Source organism: Choloepus didactylus, chromosome 25 (assembly GCF_015220235.1).
Source record: "Choloepus didactylus isolate mChoDid1 chromosome 25, mChoDid1.pri, whole genome shotgun sequence".
Taxonomy (NCBI): Eukaryota; Metazoa; Chordata; class Mammalia; order Pilosa; family Megalonychidae; genus Choloepus; species Choloepus didactylus.
In genome coordinates this window covers 6,483,983-6,503,977 of record NC_051331.1, presented here as the reverse complement: position 1 = coordinate 6,503,977, position 19,995 = coordinate 6,483,983, and the positions used below count along the sequence as shown (strand labels likewise).

Genomic DNA, 19,995 nt, shown 5'->3' with positions numbered 1-19,995 from the left:
GAAGAGAAGATTTGCTTAAGGGCTGCCTACTTTTACTGGAACACATCTGAATGATCCTACTCCTTGGGAGTAAAACTAGTGCTTACCAAGGTTTCTATATTTAGCTTCTGGTTGGAATCTGAAAAAATGAAAACCTAAATAAAGTAGGTGAAAGCTCCCTGCCTATTCAGGTGAAAACACACACACACACACACACACACACACAGGGTGAAAACACACACACACACACACACACACACACACACGACACGGCAGGAAGGAAACACCCGGCAGTTAGCGTCTACCACGCTCCGTCTGGGGAGACTGAGCGGGGGTGACGAGGGGACAGACGTGAATTCTCACTGTCATCCTGCCTGGCTTCTGTAAATTACAGAGAAAAGCTGATTTTTAAAGGATGAAATGGACCTAGGCCCTGGGGCCACACTGGCGTCTCCACGAGGAGAACCCTGCCTCCTCACCTCGCCATCCGGTCCGATCGCCGGCGTCTGTCCTTCCGCATTCTCTGCCTTCTGGAAGTAAAGAGAGAGGCGGTCAGGCCGGGGTGCGGGCACTGTGGGCAGGGGCGATCCCGCGAGCGGCCGCGGCCGAGGCCCTCCAGGAGGCGGGAGCAGGGCCGGGCCCGGGCGCACCTTCTTTTTCTTCTTCTTCTTCTTCTCCTTGGCGACCTGGGCGGCCTTGTGCTGCCGCACCAGCTCGGTGAGGTTTGCCACGTACTCGTCCGTCTGCTGCAGGAGGTAGGCCAGGCGCTTGTCCTTCTTCTGGTCGATGAGCTTGCGGTACCCCTCCTCGTCTTCGGCCTGCAAGAGCGTGGGGGGCGGGTTACGGCGCGTGTGCTGGGCACGCACGTCCGCTGGCAAACCTGCAGTCGCGAGCCCCTCGGGACGGGCGACGGAGTTCCTGCTTGATGGGGAGAGAGTTTCCATTGGGGGTGATGAAAAGGTTTGGTCATGGAAAGTGGTGATGGTAGCACAGCATGGTGATTAATTAATACCACCGAACTGTACGTGTAAAAGCGGCTAAAATGGAAAAATTTGTTATATAAGTTAGCATAATGAAAAATTAAGGAAAGAAAAAAAAAGAGCCCCTGAGGGTTGTTAACTAGCAGCCAGGTACGTGTTTAGGGAGCTCTGGGCTCCCCCAGGTTTGGCGCTAAAGGCCCTTGACCAACTGTTGACTTCCCCTCTAGTGGGTCTTTCTTTAAGGTCTACTGAGGACAGACTCTGTGGCACTGGCTTTGAGACCAGCTCCCGTTAAGAGTCACTGAACAAGGCCACCAGTAAGTCCTGTCCTCTCTATCCACAAAACCCACCCCAAATCTACAGCCGTCCCTCCACCTGGCCTGAGCTGCGTCACTCCCACCAGCCCCTGCAGCGAACCCCTCCCCTTCCATCTAAGAATACATCAGATCACCCCATCAGGTAAACCCTCCCACAACCCCTTCACCTCCTGCCCCTCCCCAGGCTGTCCCAGGGGCTCGGGCCACCTGCTGCCTGTCCCGGCTGGGCCTCCGCCCTGCCTTCCTCTCTCCCAGGATCCCGCCTCCGAGGGCCACGCCCGCCCAAGGCCCCTACTCCGAGCCTTCCCGTGCCACCCACCAAACGCCACCCTCTCGTCCTGCTTCATTTTCTTCGCTGCACCTTCCACTCTCCAAAACCACCTTGCCTCACTCAGCTGCGCGCCTGTCTCTGCAGTGCGAGTGTGAGCCTGAGAGCGGGAACCTCTCCTGCCCACTTCGGCGGCCCCCCACCCACACTCTGATCGGTGAACATTCAGGAATCATCAGTGAGATGAAGAGAGCTGGGGCCGCCACCTGTGGTTCCCACGGCCAGAGAGGTGGTGCTGCCTCCACATCAAACACGGAGCAGCCACCGATCAGCTCCGGGGCCCGTGGTCAGAGAGCCCTCGCGGTGCAGGAACAGGGACGAGGCACAGGTCCGAGCCTGGGACACTGCCCTCTGGACACAAGCCCGGCCAATCCCCTGCCCCACCTCTGTCTGACTCAGCCGCAGGACAGCTCCGGGTGGCGCCAGGTGGCTCTGGTGCCAACACCACCGGGGCGTGCAGGCTGCAACTCACCATGAGCCTCCGCATCCGCTCCTTCTCGATCCGCTCATTTTCTTTCTTCTGTTCGCGCTCTGTGTTGGCGTGGTACGTGGCCACCGCCTTCGTGAGCTTCTGGATCTTGCCCGTGACCGACCTGTGGTATTCTTTGAAGTCCTTGGCGTGCTGCAGGATGCTGTTGAGGTATTCCTGCAGAGACACACGGGGGTGGGGGGGACGAGACTGAGCCTCGACGGGAACCACAGGCAGGCCTGCCCAAGCGAGACCAGCTCCCCTCGGAAGGTAGCTGGTCTAGAAGCAAGAGAACACAAGCACCACGGCAGAGAGGCAACCTCGGCCGATCGGATTCAGTTTTCTTGGAGTAATAAGACTCGGGGCTGGCAAAAGTGCAGCAAGAACAATCTCAGGTGCAACATACGTCATAGGGACAACCTGGCCATGGACAGTCCAAGCTTCAAAATGGTCCTATCTGGTTCTTCCTCTCCTGGACACTGATTCTAGGGAAATTCCAGGGCCACGAGGCCCAGCCCAGTGTTAAGCTGCACGTCACACATCAGGGAATTGGCTCCGATGGTTACTGGAGACCGGAAGTTAAGAAATGGGATGGGACACAACGTGAACAGTAAACACTGTGTTCCAACAATATTTAAAAGCAAGAAAATGTATGTTAAATTAAAAAAAAAAAAATCCCAATTGTGATTAATATACACATAGAGAAACAAGGGTGGGAGGATGTACAGTGGTCAGCTCCGAGCACTGGCTTTCTTTTGCTGCGTTACGTTAAACTTTACCAGTAATAGATTCTGACTGTAGAAAATGTGTACGAAATATACATGAGGAAAAATAAACAGAATCACCCTCTCAATATCTACTTGAATAAGAGATTTTAGTCTCCGTGAATAATCTGGTAAAGACACGGCACGTCCCTCGTCTGCTCAGAATGTTCCAGGGCTGCCACCCAGGGCAGAAGCCGAGGTCCTCCTTGCGGCCCACTGGGCCCCACCCTCCCTCCCCTCCGGCTCTCTCCACTCTGGCAACACCAGGACCCTTGCTTTTCTTAGAACACACCAGCACATTCCAGCCTCAGGGCCTTTGCACCTGCCACTCAATCTGGAAAGCATGTCCCCCGCAAGTCCACACGGCTCCCTCCCGCGGCTCTCTGCTCAGCTCCCACCTCCTCGCACAGGCCGCCCCAGTTCAGCCTGAAACGGCTGCTCCCTCGCTCGCTGGTCCCGCTTAACTCTCTCTTATGTGCCATCGTGTCCCAGCATGTTATCTGCGGATCTGACTGTGGCCCGTCTCTTCCCTACCACGAGAGCCCTGGAGTTGGCTGTGCCCGCCCGAGTCTTCTCAGGGCCTGGAATTCTATCACGAACAAAAAGAGAAACACGCAGCGCATCTGCAAACAGAGCCGGTGGCGCCTCCCCGGTGGGCACGCCCGGGGCCCACCTGGTGCTTCTGCCGGCGCTTGCGCTCCTGCTCGATCTTCTGCTGCTTCTCCAGCTTCTCGGTGATGCGGGCCTCGCGCAGGGACTGCCGCTTGCTGCGCTTGTAGGCCTTGGCGTTGAGGGCCGTCTCCAGGGCCGTGTCCCGCCGCATGCACACCACCACCTCCTGGCGCAGCTTTGGGGAGAGAGGGGGAACCAGCTGCAGGCGCCGACGTTGTGACGTCCACCATGACACACGGGGACAAGGCGAACGGCAGCCGGGACGTGGCCCCTCCTGGAGCCCAGCGAACGGGGGAACGAGCCGCCGAACGGCCTGCTCGGGATGGGCTGCCAAGGGAGCATGTGGGATGTATTTGTGTTCCCACAACCAAAGAGACGAAGGAGCAACTGAAGAAGATAACAAGTGAATGCAATACGTGACCCTGAGCTGGCACAGATAACGGGAGAAAAGGCTCCGAAGGACATTACTGTGACGTGCGAAAAAACTGGAATACAGATTGTAAGCTTTACATCAACATTCAACTTCCTGAACTTAACAACTGCTCTTCGGGTGGTTACTTAAGTGAGTGTCCTTGTTATCATGAAATGTACAAGAAATATTAGGTGTTTAAAAGAACACGATGTGTGCAACCTGCTCTCAAATGTTCAGAAAACAGATGGGAGGATGGGTGAGTGGGTAGGTAGACAGGTAGATGGACCAATGGGTGGATGGATGGATAGAAAGAATGGTGCAGCCAATATGGCAGAATGGTAAAACTGGTAGCTCTGGGTAGCTGGGTGAGGTAGGGGATATACCGGGGTTCTCTGAATGAGTTTTGTGTTATTTTTTAAATTGTCCGGCAAGTTTGAAATCATTTCTAAATAAAAAGTTTGAGAAAAAACAAAAAAAAGAGGGAAAAAGAGAGAATGCTGCTGTTTCCGAAACAGTGCTTTCTAAATGCCATAAGCAACCAAATGATGACGTTGAAGCTGTCTGGCAAGTGACTGGGGGCAGAACAAGCCTGGTCAAAAACACAATCACATCTGGAAATCTAGCAAGAAGGTCCCCTTGTACCCTCAGGTCAGCCGCCGACTTCCCACAACCCCATACACACCACCCTCGGAAATGCACCCATTCGAGTCCCCGCCTCCAGCTGGCAACTACTGCCCCAGGGAAGGGACATTCTTCTCCATCACACGAGTGGCCGATATCCCAGCACCGTACGGGACGTGGCGAGGGACGGCAGGATGGCGAGCTTTCATGAGGGGCACCCACTGCTGCTCAGGGCACGTCTAACAACTGCCCAGCTAGCAGGTGCCTGAACCCAGCACCAGCGTTGGTGGGGAGCCCCACCTGCCTCTGGAAGTTCAGCAGCCTGAGGGCCTTGAGCTCGATGGTTGCTTTGGTTCGCAAATCCCCGGCCAGGGACCCGGGAAGGTTTTCAAGTTCCTGAATTCGGTGTGCGATGCGAGCCTGCAGCCTGCAGTGCAGAGACAGAAGGAAAGGACAGGAGGTGAGGACCGTCGTCGGTTCACCGGGAGCCCCCCGGGCCCTTTCAGGAAAGCCCATTCCTCAAGGGAGGTAGACGCTGGCCAGAAAAGGGCACGGGCTGCAGGACACAGAGGAAGACGGCCATGAGGGGTCCCCAAGAACCGGGCCTTGGGGGCCACGGCAAAGGGGAAGCCTGGGAGGGCAGGGGAGCACAGCCTCTGGAGTCGGGCTGACCACATGGGGCCATGGGAACCCACTCAGACTGCTGAGCCTCAGTGTCCTCACCTGTAAACTGGGGAGAAGCCCGAGAGCAACCTCACGGGTTGCTTCTGAAGCTTCAGTGGGACAGCCCCGACTTGGTCTTTCCATGTATATTTAACAAGCACCCACTGTGTACAAGGACAGTCCAGGTAGTGGGGCCTCAGCTGACAGCCAGGCTCTCATGGAGCTCACAGCCGTCAGGAAGACAGGCCATGAAGGAGTTAAAAAAGTCAATCCCTGTGGTCATTCCAGAGGGGTAAGGCTTGGGGTGGGGAGGCTGGAACAGAGATGACCCAGCACTAGGCCTGGATGATCAGAAGCCGAGCACAGCCCGTGCAAAGGCCCCAAGGCAGGAATGAGCCCTACTCATTTAAAAAAAAAAAAAACAGGAAGAGGAATCGGGAGAATGTGACAGGCACAAACAGCACAGCAGGCAGGGGTCAAACAGAAAGTGATTTACCGGATGGATAATGGGAAGCTCGTGGAACGTTTTCACCTGAGGAACTGATGTGATGTAAGCTAATTCTAGAAGATAATTCTTGACGCTGCCGTGTGGGAAACTGCCCAGACAAGCACGAGTGGGAGCAGGGGGGCCAGAAGGAGCTGCATTCCAGGCAGGTGGGCAGCAGTGGGGGGACAGGGCACCGTTTCCTGGCGTGAGGGGAGCTGTATGGATTCACCAAGGGGACAGGGGGATGAGGGGGTGAGCAGGGGTCACGGGGGCAGCAGGGTCTGGGCCCGATAAGCTGGCGGATGGTGGGTGCATGGGAATGGGGACAGGAGGGGAAGCATGCCAGCCCAATGCAGCTGGCGGGAGGTGGCTGGGTGCTGGGGCTGGCGCTCAAGGGCACGTCACCGCCGGGGAGCGGCTTTGCAGCCAACTATCTGGCAAAGATTTCCTGACGCGTCCGGGGCTCTGACCTGGTGCAAGGCACGGCACAGCCCATCCCTGGGGGAGCTCGGATGGGGCGAGGGGGGCGGCCCCTGCACGAGTCAGTTCCAACGACAGTGGGAGTGAAAAGCGGAAGGGCAAGGTGCTTGGGGAGGGAACCCAGGGCACCGGCAGCGTGGAGAGCGTCCCCAGACCTGCCGGGCGCCCCCGGCCCCCACCCAGTGCCCAGCGGCTGTTGGGCGGGGGGATGGCGGCCCCGTGACTGAGAAGGGCCCACAGCACAGCCCGTGGCCGGGTTTCTTGAAGCTGATGAACCCAAGTCGGACGAGGCCCGGTGTTGGAAGCAGCAGACGCTTTCATCCACGCGTGTACCCGTATGATCTCTAGAGAGCGCAATGCTGCAGAACCCACAGAATTTCCCAGTCCAAGTGCCCTGGAGCCCAGCGATGCCAGCGTGAGGGATTCACACCGACGTATGTGCACGTGGGGAGTCGAGAGCTATTTGAGTGTATCGCCCACAGCCCTCTTCGATACAAAAGACCAGAAACAACCGGATTTCCGTTTAGCCGGGGGGACTGGTCACATGACGAAACCCCCGTAAAACTCCAGACACCCCGGCTTGGGGCAGCCGATGTGCTGAGGGGTCACGTGCTGATGCCACAGGGAGAGGACACGGGGGCCTGCGCAGGGGGCCCTCCCGGAACCTCGCTCTGTGACCCCCTTCTGCTGGCTCCTCCTTACCTGTACCCGTCTTGCTCTAATAAAACATTACCTTGGCACGGCGTTTTACTGCCAGTCATACTAGCAAGTTATTGAAGCCAAAGGGGTGAAGGGAGCCCCCCGGGTTTGTGAGCAGTTGGTGAGAAGAGAGGGGCCCTCACCTGTGCTCCCGCTCCTGCAGGATCTCCACAGGGTCGAGGCCCCGGGGCTTCTGGATGGGCGTGATGCGGCTCTGCTTCTGGTGCAGCGGCACTGTGGGGGCGGGCTGGGCCGGCTGCCCCGGGGACTGCGTCTGGGGCGGCAGCACGGGGGAGGCGGCGGGCGGGACGGCGGGGGGCGCCGGGGAAGGGCGGCCCGTCGGCTGCGGGGGGATCAGCTTCTGAGGGGTGCTCGTGGGGGCGGCGGCATTGGCCAGGGGTCCTGGGAGGGAAACCAAGCGGCAGAGGTGAGTTCCTGGGCCAGCTCCCGGGCTGGGCTGCCCACTGCCCTGGGACACAGCTCCTCGCCCACCCACCTACCCGCCCACTGCCAGGCCACGTCACCTCCCGCCCAGGGGCCTTGAGCCGTCCCACCTCCACCTCCAGCCCCCTCTGGATCTCAACCTCAAACGCTCCCTCCCAAAGCCCCGCGTGACCCCCCACCCAGCGTGCACATCTGCAGGGCCCAGTGCCCGCCTGGGTTGGGTCATCCTGGGCTGTGGCCTCACAGGCCTAGCCTTTCCCTGCCCTTCGTCTACTGCGATTCTCACCAACCCTGAGAGAGGAGATTCTCACTTGGCTGCCCCTGGCTAAGGCCCAGTCCCTAAGAGGGCAGGGGCAGGGCTGTTTTAGCCACTGTCTCGACACCACAAATGGACGACCCTCAAAGACATCCCGCTGGCCAAGTGAGACATTCAGAAGTCAACAAATAGACAATCTCTTGAAACCAGGGCTGGAACTTCTAAGGAGACAAATCCTGTATCCTCTCCCCCACTCCACCCCCCCCGGCCTCCTGCCAAGGCGGCCACCTTTTCGGGTGCCACTGAGGGCTGACTACGTGCCCACCGGCCACCTGATGGGAAAACGAGTGATGCCAACACCACCCGGTCCCTGGCAGATGCCAGCCCAGCAGGGACAGAGAAAACCCCCGCAGCATGCAAGCCACCGTGTGCTGAGGGCTCCCACAGGGCCTCAGGGAGGGCCCCCGGGGGGGGAACACCCCACAGAGACGCTGAAGAGGGGGAGGTGGTCTAACCGGGCCGAGGAGTGAGGCCTGGGGCAGGGGCCGCGTGGAAATGCAGCACACAGAGCCGCGCAATCCAGCAAGGGTGGGAGTCACAGCGGAGAGTGGGAACAGAGCTGGGGGCCAGCGGGCCACGTGGAGGAGTCTGGACTCCATTCTGAGGGTCAGGGGAGCCCCGAGAGGGTTTGAAAGCAAGGGAGGATGTGAGCACCTTTCCGTCTTAGCAAGGGCACCCAGGAGGACGGACGAGTGGGGAATGGTCTGGAAGCAGACAGACTGCCTAGGGGGAGCTTCCACACCCACGTCGGGGTGTGTGGTAGGGGTGAAGTGGGGACTCCGAGAGGAGGGGCGGCTGTGGGTGCGTCCCAGGGGCCACTGCGGCCTGCCTCTCCCCACGCCCTGCTCCGGGGTTGCCAGAGGGCGCCCTCGCTGGTCTCACTCTCCCTGTTAATGATTTGAAGTGACCCCAGAACAACCACAAGTCCCAGGACCCCAGCGGGCAGGAACCCAGGGGTGGGAGCCAAGCAGGGACAGTGGAATAAAAGGAACCAGGACAACGCACGGCTCCGCTGGGGAGGATGGGCCCCGGCCCCTTCTCCTTCCACCGGGCTCTTCTCAGGGTGTGCATCTGGCGAGCACACATCACACCTGTCCCACGAGGGCAGCACGTTACCTTCGGGCCAGGGCTTGGGAGGCCCTCCCGGGGGCTGGCCTGGCATCCCGGGGGGCACACCTGAGGGTCCCGGGGGCGGCATGTTGGGCCCTCCCATACCTATGAGAAGGGAGAAACAAGCGGAAGAGAATTAGACGCGTCCAGGGTGGAGACGTGCACCATCCCCGAGGGCAGGCCTGGGTTCCAGGGGATGCTGGGAAACCCCCTGCACCAAGCCCCTCCCGGGATGTGGGCCTCTCCAGGGAAGGAGCTGGGGAGACAGGAGAGCGGGCGATAGCACCCCACCTGCCCGGGCCACCCCAAGGGGCAACAGCGAGGCCTGGCCTTGGACCGTGCTTGGTGGGCCTTACCGTGGGGCCTGCTATAGTTAGGAGCTGCCGGGCCTGGGCTGGGGCCGGGGCCGGGGCCAGTGGCAGAGACGGAGGGCAGAGGTAGCGTGGGCATCTGCTGCTGCATGCCTGGCATCGGCCGCTTGCCCTGCACGGCCATCTGCAGGTGGTCGGGGAGGGGCTGCCCCCGGGCCAGCATCTTGTAGGCCATGATCTGCGCCCGCAGCTGGTGCAGCTGGTTCTGGTTGAAGGGGGTCGGGCCGCGGTTCTGCTGCCCCAAGGCCTGGGGGTCGGTGGCATCCAGGGGGGCCCCGCCTGGCCCAGAGGACAGCTGGGGGCCCGAGGATGGGCCGCTGGCCGGAACTGGGCTGGAGGCGTGCTCGGAACCGCCCAGGGGCGAGGGGTAGCCTGCAGGGAAACATCCGGAATTTCTCTTTGAAATTTGCATGGTGGTCACGTTTGCACGACGGAACGTGGCCCATTTCAGCCACTTTCACGGGAGGCCAGGAGTGTTAGTCACATTCACGACGCTGTGCAACCATCACTCCTGTCTGTCGCCAAAGATCCTCTTTGGGACTTTCGAGGCAGAGGCGGTGCCGGAAACCTCTCTGCCGCCCTTACAGGTGCCCATCTAAAGCCTGTGGGCTGCCACGTGCCCTCTGCCCTCGGGAGTCAAACAAGGTGCCCAGAGGGGCCCACGAGCAGTCGTGCCCGCCAATCTGCACAACCAGCTCTGCTTGGGCTGTTTCAGGGAGCTGCCGACAGCCACAGCCGGGAGAGGCAACAGAAGCCCGGGCTCTGTCCTGGATTTCCTTTCCCCTCCTGCCTCGGTGTGAGGCCTGCCCCTCTGGCTGGCCCAGCCCAGCCCCCTCGTCTCCAGGACCTGGGGAGCCCCTGGGGGCTCCAGCCCCGGATGGTGGGCAGAGCTAGTCAGTCACTAGGCCACCGCTTCCCAGATGTCCCTGCACACGAGAGCCACCAGGAAGGCTGGCGGGCACAGAATTCACCCCAGGATTCAGCTTCAGTGGGTCTTACGTGTTATGGGTTGAGGACCGCTCTTTGACCAGCCCTCAGAAGACACCAGGCGTCCACCCCGGGGGTTGCTCTGGCCAAAGACGGCTGGAACAAAGCCAGCAGCCCCCCGCCCGGCAGCACCTCCCTTCTCCTGCACTGCCCCAGAACCTCCCACATCCACCAAGGGGAGACCTGGTGCAGAAAACAACTTCCGGACCCCGCAGTGTGCCGCGAAGACAAGGCAGGACGGGGACAGCCCATACCTTGCGAGTGCTGGTCCATGGGGCTCGGGGGGGGCCCCATCCCCGCGTGGGCCCCCGATCGCATGCCCATGCCCTTCATCTGGCCGTAGCGGGGGTCGTCCGACAGGCCCTTGTCGTGCAGGGACTCCAGCGGCTGCGACGACAGGTAGGGAGAGAGCGGATCAGCTATGTGGGAGGGGGAGGCCACGTGGCACAGACCCGCCCGAGGGACGGGCCACACCGTCAGAGACGTGTGAGCGACAGCCCCCGCAGCGGGCACCGGGTGGCGGACGGGACCAGGAAGGGCACGTGCTGGCCACAGGCCTCGACACCCTCGCGGGTGGCAAGGCAGATGCAGGGTGAGGGCCGTCACGGGGCAGAGCGGCCACCTGGGGCGTGCACACTTCCATGAGGTCCATGGCCGGGAGGCTGGGGGCTGCGCTGGGGAAGGGGGCAGTGGGGAGGGGAGAGTCCCAGGAGCCGGCCACATCCACTGGGAAAGAACACAAGTGACAGCTCCCAATCGAGGAGCAGCTTGAGCTGGACACCAGGCTCCCAGGGCATCTCACGGGGCACCCAAGCACCAGCCCTCCAAGGCAAGGACCCTCTTCCCTGGGAGGCTGCAGGGAGACCTCTGCCCGCTCATCAGCATCTCCCTGGAGTTGAGCCTCGGCCCCTCATCTGTGAACTGGGGAACGGCTGCCCACGGCACTGGGCAACCCCCCTGAGGAGCCTGTCAGCCCTCTGTGGAACGTTTTCCTTCCTAGGGCTCAGGATCAGGTACTTTCTTTCTGGAACGGTCTCCACTGAGAGCCAGGGCACGTGGCTAGGCACCGGCTGACGCACGTGGCCTGCTCCCCGTGGATTATCGACTGGGCTCCTGGCGGGCGAGAGGCGCCACCCGGGCAGTAAGGGGTGGGCCCCTGGGACGTGAGGGCACCGCGAGGGCCGTGCCGCCCCTGCCCCTCTTCCCGGGGCTGCGAGGGCCGCCTGATGGGCTCGCCCCCCACCCAGCAGGGGCTCCGTGCACTGTGCCGGACACACGGCAGCTGCCAGACAGACACTTGCCAGGAGAGCGTGGCACGGGTGGGCAGTGCAAGAGGAAGAAGTGGAAGGAGCAGAGGCAGAGAGCAGGGGCCGTGCTGTGGGGAGACCGGCCTGGGCACCAGCAGCTTCCCAGGAGGGAGGCAACAGAAGTGGGAGGAGACAGCAAGGCAGGGCCCGGCCAGACCCCTCCACGGGGCCTCCCAGGGTCCCTGGCGTGCTTGGGAAACAGCACCTTACTTTCAGATGCTCACACGCATCGGGGGCCACTTCCTCCCACCACCAGCCTGGAACATTCTGGGTTGGAAGCAAAAGCAACCCTGATCAACTCGGAGCAGACATGACTAGGCCTGGGCTCAAGGCAGCGGGAGAGGCCGCGGCCCTGCTCCCTGCGCGGGTGGCGGGGCTCAGCAGCGGCTGGGACCCGGCAGCACAGCGTGGAGGGACGCATGTGCTGTGCGCCTCCAAGTAGGGGCTTGAATGTTTTCTGCCACATTTACAAAAAGACCAGTGCTGTGGTATTTCCAACAGGGAAGGTGAGTGTGGGAGACCCGGGCCGGGTGGCTGCCGGGTCCTGGGGGCTGTGACCCGCTGCTGCTCCCCCCGCCGGTGCCACGCGTGGGGGCCCCACAGGCCTGACCGCTCGCAGGGCCACGGGGAGAGGTGCAGGGCTGCCTACCTTGTGCATCTGGTGCATGCTGTCCTGTGGGTACCCTCCAGGCCCCTGGGTCGGGATGGGGTGTCCTGCCGAGGGGGGCCCCGGGCTGGGCCCCATCATGCTGTGGGCAGAGCCAGGCGAGGGTCCCGGGCTGGGGCCCAGCATGGCTCCCGGGGAGGGGCCCGGGCCCGGGGAGGGTCCTGGCCGCGGGGTCCCACCCAGCGGGGGTTCTGACGCGGACATCCTCTCGGCGGCTGCGCACAGTGGTCACCTGCCGGAAAGATGATCCGGGCAGTCAGGGGACGGCGGCCAGCGGCGGGGCAGCCAGGGGGGCCCACAGCACCCGGCCTCCCAAACCTTCCCTCCTCTGTTCTTCCTGGAGGAAATGATCCCGGGATACAGACTCAGATCAGACACGCTCAGCAAGAAACAACAGCCCAGGTTAAAAACTGGGCCAAGGCTTGAGGCCGTCAGGGAAATGCACATCAAAACCATGACAAGATACCGCGTCACACCCCCTAGGGTGGCTATTTCTGTAAAAACACACAATGACACGTGCTGGTGAGGATGCGGAGAAACTGGAACCTTCTAGGCTACTGGAAGACAGCTTGGTCGTTCCTCAAAAAGTCACACACAGAATCACCATGTGACCCGGCAATTCCACCGCTGGGTATATACCCGAAGGATCGAAAGCAGGGACTCCAACAGATTTTTCACACCAGTGTTCGTCATGGAATTATTCACAGCAGCCCATGGGTCCATCAACAGGTGAATGGAGAAACAAACGTGGTCCAACCCCACAATGGAACATTATTCAGCCACAGAAAGGACAGAAGCTCTGATCCGTGCTACAACACAGACGACCCTTGATGACATCACGCTGGATGAAAGAAGCCAGGCACAAAAGGGCAAATATTGCGCAATTCCACTTGTAGGAAGTATGTAGAATATTCCAATTCAGAGACAGAGAGTAGATTAGAGGTTACGAGGGGCTGAGGGCAGGGATGGGGAGTTCTTGACCAAAGAAGGTAGAATTTCTGTTTGGGGCGATAAAGAGAGCTTGGTGATGGAAGGTGGTGATAGTAGCACAACGCTGTGAAAGTAATTAGTGCCACTGAACTACATGTGTAAAAACAGTTAAAAAGGCAAATTTATGTTTTATATATGCTACCACAATTTTAAAAATCTGTTCACACTCCCAGGGATATAAATCTCCCTGGCAACGTCAGATATGACTCCCGGGGATGAGCCTGGACCCAGCATCGTGGGATTGAGAACATCTTCTTTACCAAAAGGGGGAAGTGAAATGAAACGAAATAAAGCTTCAGTGGCTGAGAGATTTCAAATGGAGCCGAGAAGTCACTCTGGAGGGCATTTTCATGCACTATATAGATAACTCTTTTTAGGTTTTAATGCATTGGAATAGCTAGAAGAAAATACCTGAAACTATCAAACTGCAACCCAGTAGCCTTGACTCTTGAAGACAATTGTATAATGATGTAGCTTACAAGGGGTGACAATGTGATTGTGAAAACCTTGTGGATCACACTCCCTTTATCCAGTGTATGGATGGATGAGTAGAAAAATGAGGACAAAAAACTAGGCGAAAAACAGGGTGGGAGGGAGGGAATGATTTTGGTGTTCTGTTTTACTTTTCTTTTTTATCCTTACTTTCACTTTTTCTGGTACAAGGAAGATGTTCAAGAAATGGATTGGGGTGATGAATGCACAAGTATGTGATGGTAATGTGAACAGCTGACTGTACACCATGGATGATTTTATGGTATGTGAATATATCTCAATAAAATTGAACTTAAACAAAATCCACTCACAGGCTATACGAGCAAGGGGTGGTCTCAGAAGTTGGGGGCACAGTGGCAGTGCCAGTAGTGCACATCTCCTGGGGCCTCCCCCCTCCTGCCATCTGCTGGATCACATCTAAGAGAACGTGCTCAGCAAACTGCTCACGTCCCCTTCACACAGCTCTAATACCCGCTAGCCTTCCTATTTAAGAGAGAGAGAGCAAGACACCTCCGAGCCTTGCAGGCCACAGCATCTGAAAGGCCTTCGTAAATTCAACAGAAACCAGTGAGACTGGTTTTCCCATTGAAGGCAGTGTGACCAAGCTTCCTTTAAAACAAAGGAACTTAAGTTTTAAAAAGCAGATTCACTTAAAGAGAAGTATTACATAAATAATGGTACTCTGATATCTCAAATATCTATGAGCGACAGTCAAGTGTCTGATGTTTGAAAAATATTGCTATAAAAAAAAGTAAAAACCAATACCCAAAACTGAATCACCCAGAGTCTCTACAAAAATTTAAATAAATAAACAAACAAATAAATAAATAAATAAAAATCAGGTTTTAAAAACCCAACAATATTGGTAAATGATTGTTGTTTTAACAGGATGATGGCTGGTAAATTTCATAAATCCTTTCTATAATAAGGGTTCTGTTTTCAGGCAACCCAGAGTCTGTTGTACAGATACACGGCCTTAAATAAAAATTTTATGTTCGGAAAGAGAACAAGGTCAGACATTCTCATGGCTGAAATCTGGAAAACACCAAAAGAACACAGAAATGTAAAATCATCCAACACCCTGCCACACCCAGAGGTGTGTACTCGCAACCCTGGCAGAGGCGGAAGGGAAACCGTGCCCTCGTCTCCCCTGCCAGCAAGGGCTGTGTCCCCCTGGCCTGGTGGGGACGGGGTGTCTGTGGGGGGAGGAGGCTGGGAGCTGCCCAGCATTGGCGGGGGGACCCAGTCAGGACCCAGCGCCTGCCTTCCAGACTGTTCTGCACACACGCTTGCCGTGGAATTATCCAGCACATTCTAGGCGAGCTTTTGTTTGTTTTTTTAATTACAGAAGTTGTAGGTTTACAGAAAGATCATGCAGGAAATGCAGAGTTCCCACACGCCTGCCCCCATTTTTAACACTTTGCACGAGTGCGGCATCTTTGCCACAACTGATGAGAGCATATCGTTGTAACTGTACTAGTAGCCACAGAGCACTGTTTACGTTAGGGTGTCACTGCTGGTGCTTGCAAAAACCAAACTTTCTATTTTTAATGAAAGTGAGACAAATTGACATGGAAGCAAAATCGGACCTGAGTCAGCTTCGTGAGAACCTTTACACATTTTGCTACAGAAACGGTACCGGGTTGATGACGAGATGCCACCCTGGCCTCTGGTTAAGGGAAAAAGTGTCCAGGCCCTGCATTTCTTCTGCCGAGGGGCAAATCCTGGATCCTGAAGGCGCTGGCCCTGGGCTGGCCCACGGGGAGTGTGGACCTGCCACTGCACCCCACAGGTGGGGAAGCCGAGTGAGCAAGGCTGGGGGGTCGAGGACACCCGGCTCTGGGGTGCGTCCCTCCAGCCCCAGAGCCCCATATGGATGGGAAAAAACACTAAGTGAACCCTGCACTGTGTGGTGGCTCACGGTTTCTTTCTCAATCAGAGGTCTTTATTCTAAGTCAAGCCAACTGAAACCAGCAGCCAAATAAAAATGCTCGTCATCCCTGGAAACGGATCTTTTCCCTAACGGTAGCCATGGCGACGAGCACCCAGTGGGAGCTGACTCGGAAGTCACCGCTCTAGACACATTCTGGATTACATACAGAACTTCCACGGGCGGCCCCCAAGGGGGACCATGGTTTTGACTTTACCACCATGGGCCCATTCGGCCTGTGACTGAACCTTGTATAGAAATAGAATTGGATGGTGCCCTTCCGCTTAGCGTTACGTCCAGGAACGTCAGCTACGCCAGCACAGACGGCAGTGGGCAGTGTCCTTTCTCACCTGCCCCTTCTCCTGCTGCTGGACAGTGGGTGTGCTGGTGTGGATATGTTATGTCCCCCAGAAAAAGCCATGTTCTTTGATGCAATCTTGTGGGGGCAGACGAGATAGTGTTGATTAAGTTGGAACCTTTGGATTGTGTTGTGTCCATGGAGATGTGACCCACCCAACTGTGGGTGACGACTCTGATTGGATAACTTACATGGAGGTGTGGCCCCGCCCGTTCAGAGTGGGCCTTGATTAGTTTACTAGAGCCCTATAAGAAGCTCAGACAGACACAGCTTGCTGCTGCAACTTACACAGACATTTTGAAGACGGCCGTTGAAAGCAGAGTTTTACGGATGGTTTGGATGTACTAGCCCAGAGTCTGCCCTGAAAAGCTGACACACAGACATTTTGGAGAACGCCATTTTGAAACACCACCTGTGATCAGAAGACGCCAGCCACGTGCCTTCCCAGCTAACAGAGGTTTTCCAGACGCCAATGGCCTTTCTCCAGTGAAGGTACCTGATTGTTGATGCCTTACCTTGGACACTTAATGGCCTTAAGACTGTAACTAGTAAACAAATAAACCCCCTTTATAAAAGCCAATCCATTTCTGGTGTTGTGAATAACAGCAGCATTAGCAAACCGGAACAGTGGGCTACCAGTCTTGGGCCCTCGTGAGCAGAGCTGCCCTGAACCGCTTGGTGGACCCAAGTTTGCTTTTTCCTTGAGCTTCCAGGAGCAGAACTGCTGGCCACGAGGAGCCACGGACGCAGGTCGGAGAGCTGCTGCGGGTGTTCCCAGCCAGGGGTGCGGGGCATGGCTGCTCTGTGTTGGCGCCAGCGCTTGGGGCCCTCAGTCTTTTTCCCTTTTCTCCTTCCCGGGGTCTGGCAGGCATATGACACTATCTTATTAGGATTTTATTTGAACTTTCCCTCCTGACCACCAGGGCTGGGGCCGAGCATCTTTCCCCCGCTCCAGGGCCCCCCACACGTCCACTCTTGTGAGGTGCCCAGGCTTCTGCTCTCTTCTTCTTAGGGACGCGGGGTGGCTGCCACCTCCTTCTGTCTGTGACCTGCAGCTGCACTCTCTTACCAGTGTCTGGTGAGGAAGACATTTTTCTGAAGTCCAATTTATCAAATTTCTGTCTTTTGCGATTCACTGTCTTTTGAGGTCTTTTTAAGGGCACTCTGTCTACTCCAAGGATGTGAAGACACAGGGAGGAATGGGATATTTTAAATCCAGGGGGAATGTGACCTGCCTCTGCCTCCCAATGATTTTCAGCTGCTTGGGGGAGTGGGGGTAGGTGGGTGTTGGTCCCACAGAAATCGGAGAGAAGGAAGTCACAGCCAGAGGGGCGCAGCAGGGGCAGGGCCCCCCGGGGTGGTAATGACAGACTGACTCTCTGATCCCTCATCGCCACACGATGCGTGGGGACAATCTATGGCCCCGGCTGACAGATGGGTCCCCCAAGGCCCAGGGCCAAGGCCACCGTGGAACGCGCCTCAGCACCGCCCCGACTCGGGAATGTGAGCTCCGGAGCCGGCACCGCCACCTGCTAACTGCCCAGCTCCGGACAAGCGACTCGGGCTCCCTGTGCCTCGGTTTCCTCCTCTCAACACTGGGGCTGAGACCAGTGCCTCTCTCAGGGGTCACGGCCAGCACCTTGAGGCAGGAAGGGCCCTCCCAGTTCCTGAGCGGTGGCCACTCACTGCTCATCAGGTCCTGTGCCAGCTGCCTCACGCGCAAGTCCTTCAGTCCTCCTGACACAGCCACAGGGCAGGGGCTCCTTCCCCCATACGGGAGCCACAGAAGAAGGAACTGCTGTGCAGAGCTTGCTTCCTCAGCTCACCTCCCTCCCAGTACGCACCTTGAGAAACACTCCTGCTTGCAGCTCAGAGGGCAACAGGCTGGCTTCTCCGCTCGGGAAACAGAGGCTGTGTGGTGCGGACCCTGGGTGCACACGAGGGCCAGCTGTCGAGGGCCACAGTCTGCCCCGGAGATCAAGGGGCACAAATCTGGGAGGCTACAATCCCCTCCCCCCACCCTTGGCTCCCAGAACATTTCGTGAACGTCCTGTTCTTAGCCATAATCAGGTTCCTCTCAGCCAGCCGACCCATCCCGAGGGGCTGGAGGTGCCACGGCCCAGCACTGGGGTGCCTGTACAGGGAGGGCCGGACGAGCAATCTCAGGAGACAGGGGCTCTGAGGGTGCTTCCCCTATCGCCAAGCACCCCAGCCCTTTCTACACAAGAGACTAAGGAGCTGGCATGTCCAGCAAATCCCTTAAGGCCTCTGGGGTTTCCAGTGGCTTCCGTGTTGCTGCCTGGACTTCTGCAACAAGTCCTGACGGCGGCCGGGCGGGACTCACAGATCCCAAATCCATCACAAACCTGGAGGTGACGCCTAAGCAGATGAGAAGAAAAGACCAGGGGACACAAGGGCTGAAAGGGCAAAAACCACCAGGATGAGTGTCTGGAGCCAGCGGGCATGAGTGCGGCCCCCAGTCTACTGCATCTGGACCCCCACATGGAGGACATGGAGCCTGGAACCCGGGCAGAAGGAACGTGAGGACAGAAAGCAATGTTCCCACTCAGGGGCAAGGATCTAAAAGCTGAGGAGTTTCATCAAATGTCCCGGAGGCCACGAGTGGAGGACAGAGCCCAGGCACCCAGGGCCAAACGCTCTGAGAGGGACTTGGCCACATCCTCTCCGTTTCTCTGACAAGCACCCCAATCATCCAGCAACCAGAAACCCCATGCAATCCCTGTCGCCTAAGCTGTGGCACCATTTTAAACGAACAGGGTTTAGAATAGGGTTTGGGGGGAGCGGGATTGGGGAGTGATCACCTAATGGGTGCAGAGTTTCTGTCTGGGATGATGAGAAAGTTCTGGAAATGTGGATGATGGTTGCACAGCAGCGTGAATATACTTAATGCCACTGACCTGTACATGTGAAAAACGGTTAAAACACAGGTTTTCCTGTGTTATAAAGCTGGTTCCTTTTTAGAAAATAAACTGCCACGGGTTTCACATGATTTTTTGTTATAACAGTAAATTTTAAGTTACGTATATTTTACTGCAATAAAAAAAAGAGAATGAGGTACAGACTGACACTGGGGAAGGCCCAAGATGAAACCAGGGAAAAGAAAGGCATCAAAACAAGGCATGCTTAGCCGGAGCCCCATTTTGCTAAGAATAACACAGGTGTGTGAGTTCGCACACAGAAGCCGGCCCACAGAAAACAGTCAGTGGTGGCTCTCTCAGGAGGTTGACAAGGGGGAACTGGCACTTTCCGCATCACAGATTTCTGATTTATTTTGGTTTTGTTTGCTTTTTTAAAAATCAGCATCTATTACGCTTGCGATTGGGTTTTTGTTTGTTTGTTTTTTAACTTTTAAAGAAAAAAAACCTAGGTCAGAAAAACATCCATGAAATAAATACCCAGAGTATTTTTATGGAAGCAAGAGAGAAAGATTTAAGGATCTGAGGATTGCGTTGTTTTTCACCTACTTTTGACTTCATCAAAATTATCATTTAAAATAGAAACGTCTGTTGTTGACATTCAAATGTGGACCCAGAGCTGGTTTCTTTTCGTGCCACACTTCGCTTTCCTCTTAGAAATAAAAAAGGGCTCTGGTGGTTGGCACGGTGGCAGGGAGGGCTGCTCACAGGGATCGGACCCCCTCGGAGATCTGCTTGGGGGATTATGGGTTTTTGTTTTTTTTTAAATCTCACCTGAAAACCACTGTGGGGGGTTGAAGTGTGTGCCCCAAAAAAGATATGTTCAAGTCCTCACCCCGAGTATTTTGTGACTGTGAACTTATTTGGAGACAGGGCTGTGCGGATGGAATTAGCTAAGATGAGGTCAAGCTGGATGAGGCTGGACTCAAACTCCAAAACGATGAGTCCTCATAAGAAGAGAGAAAAGTGGACGCAGAGCTACAGACGCAGAGCAGAGAACGCACGTAAAGACGGAGGCAGAGCTTGGAGAGACGCAGCCACGAGCCAAGGAAGGCTGAGAATGGCCAACAACCACGGGCAGCCAGGGGAAGGGAGAAAAGTGGGGGGGGGGACACGCTTCCCTGCAGCTTCCGAGGAAGCAGGCCCTGCCTACACCCGTATTATGGACCTGCAGCCTCCAGAATTCGAAATAATTCTCTTGTCACCTTAAGCCAGC

The 19,995-nt window shown here is 57.0% G+C and overlaps 1 protein-coding gene across 16 annotated transcripts in view; it reads right to left on the bottom strand.

The window, feature by feature from the left end:
* SMARCA4 (SWI/SNF related, matrix associated, actin dependent regulator of chromatin, subfamily a, member 4) overlaps window positions 1–19,995 on the bottom strand; it is a 107,744-nt gene that overhangs the window by 79,940 nt on the left and 7,809 nt on the right. For 7 of the 16 annotated variants that reach the window (XR_005214149.1, XM_037817925.1, XM_037817926.1 and 4 more), the window contains exons 2-12: window positions 12,056–12,305; window positions 11,617–11,673; window positions 10,354–10,486; window positions 9,098–9,484; window positions 8,637–8,846; window positions 7,015–7,273; window positions 4,843–4,969; window positions 3,511–3,684; window positions 2,077–2,250; window positions 630–797; window positions 459–509 (exon numbers count right to left, since the gene is read on the bottom strand). Coding sequence is in view for 15 of the 16 variants with exons in the window: in XM_037817925.1 (XP_037673853.1) it covers window positions 459–509; window positions 630–797; window positions 2,077–2,250; window positions 3,511–3,684; window positions 4,843–4,969; window positions 7,015–7,273; window positions 8,637–8,846; window positions 9,098–9,484; window positions 10,354–10,486; window positions 11,617–11,673; window positions 12,056–12,277 (1,962 nt within the window). In the remaining variant the exon portion in view is untranslated. Of the gene's footprint in view, window positions 1–458; window positions 510–629; window positions 798–2,076; window positions 2,251–3,510; window positions 3,685–4,842; window positions 4,970–7,014; window positions 7,274–8,636; window positions 8,847–9,097; window positions 9,485–10,353; window positions 10,487–11,611; window positions 11,674–12,055; window positions 12,306–19,995 lie in introns of those variants that run through there. The other 9 variants (XM_037817935.1, XM_037817936.1, XM_037817937.1 and 6 more) reach the window with 6 other exon arrangements.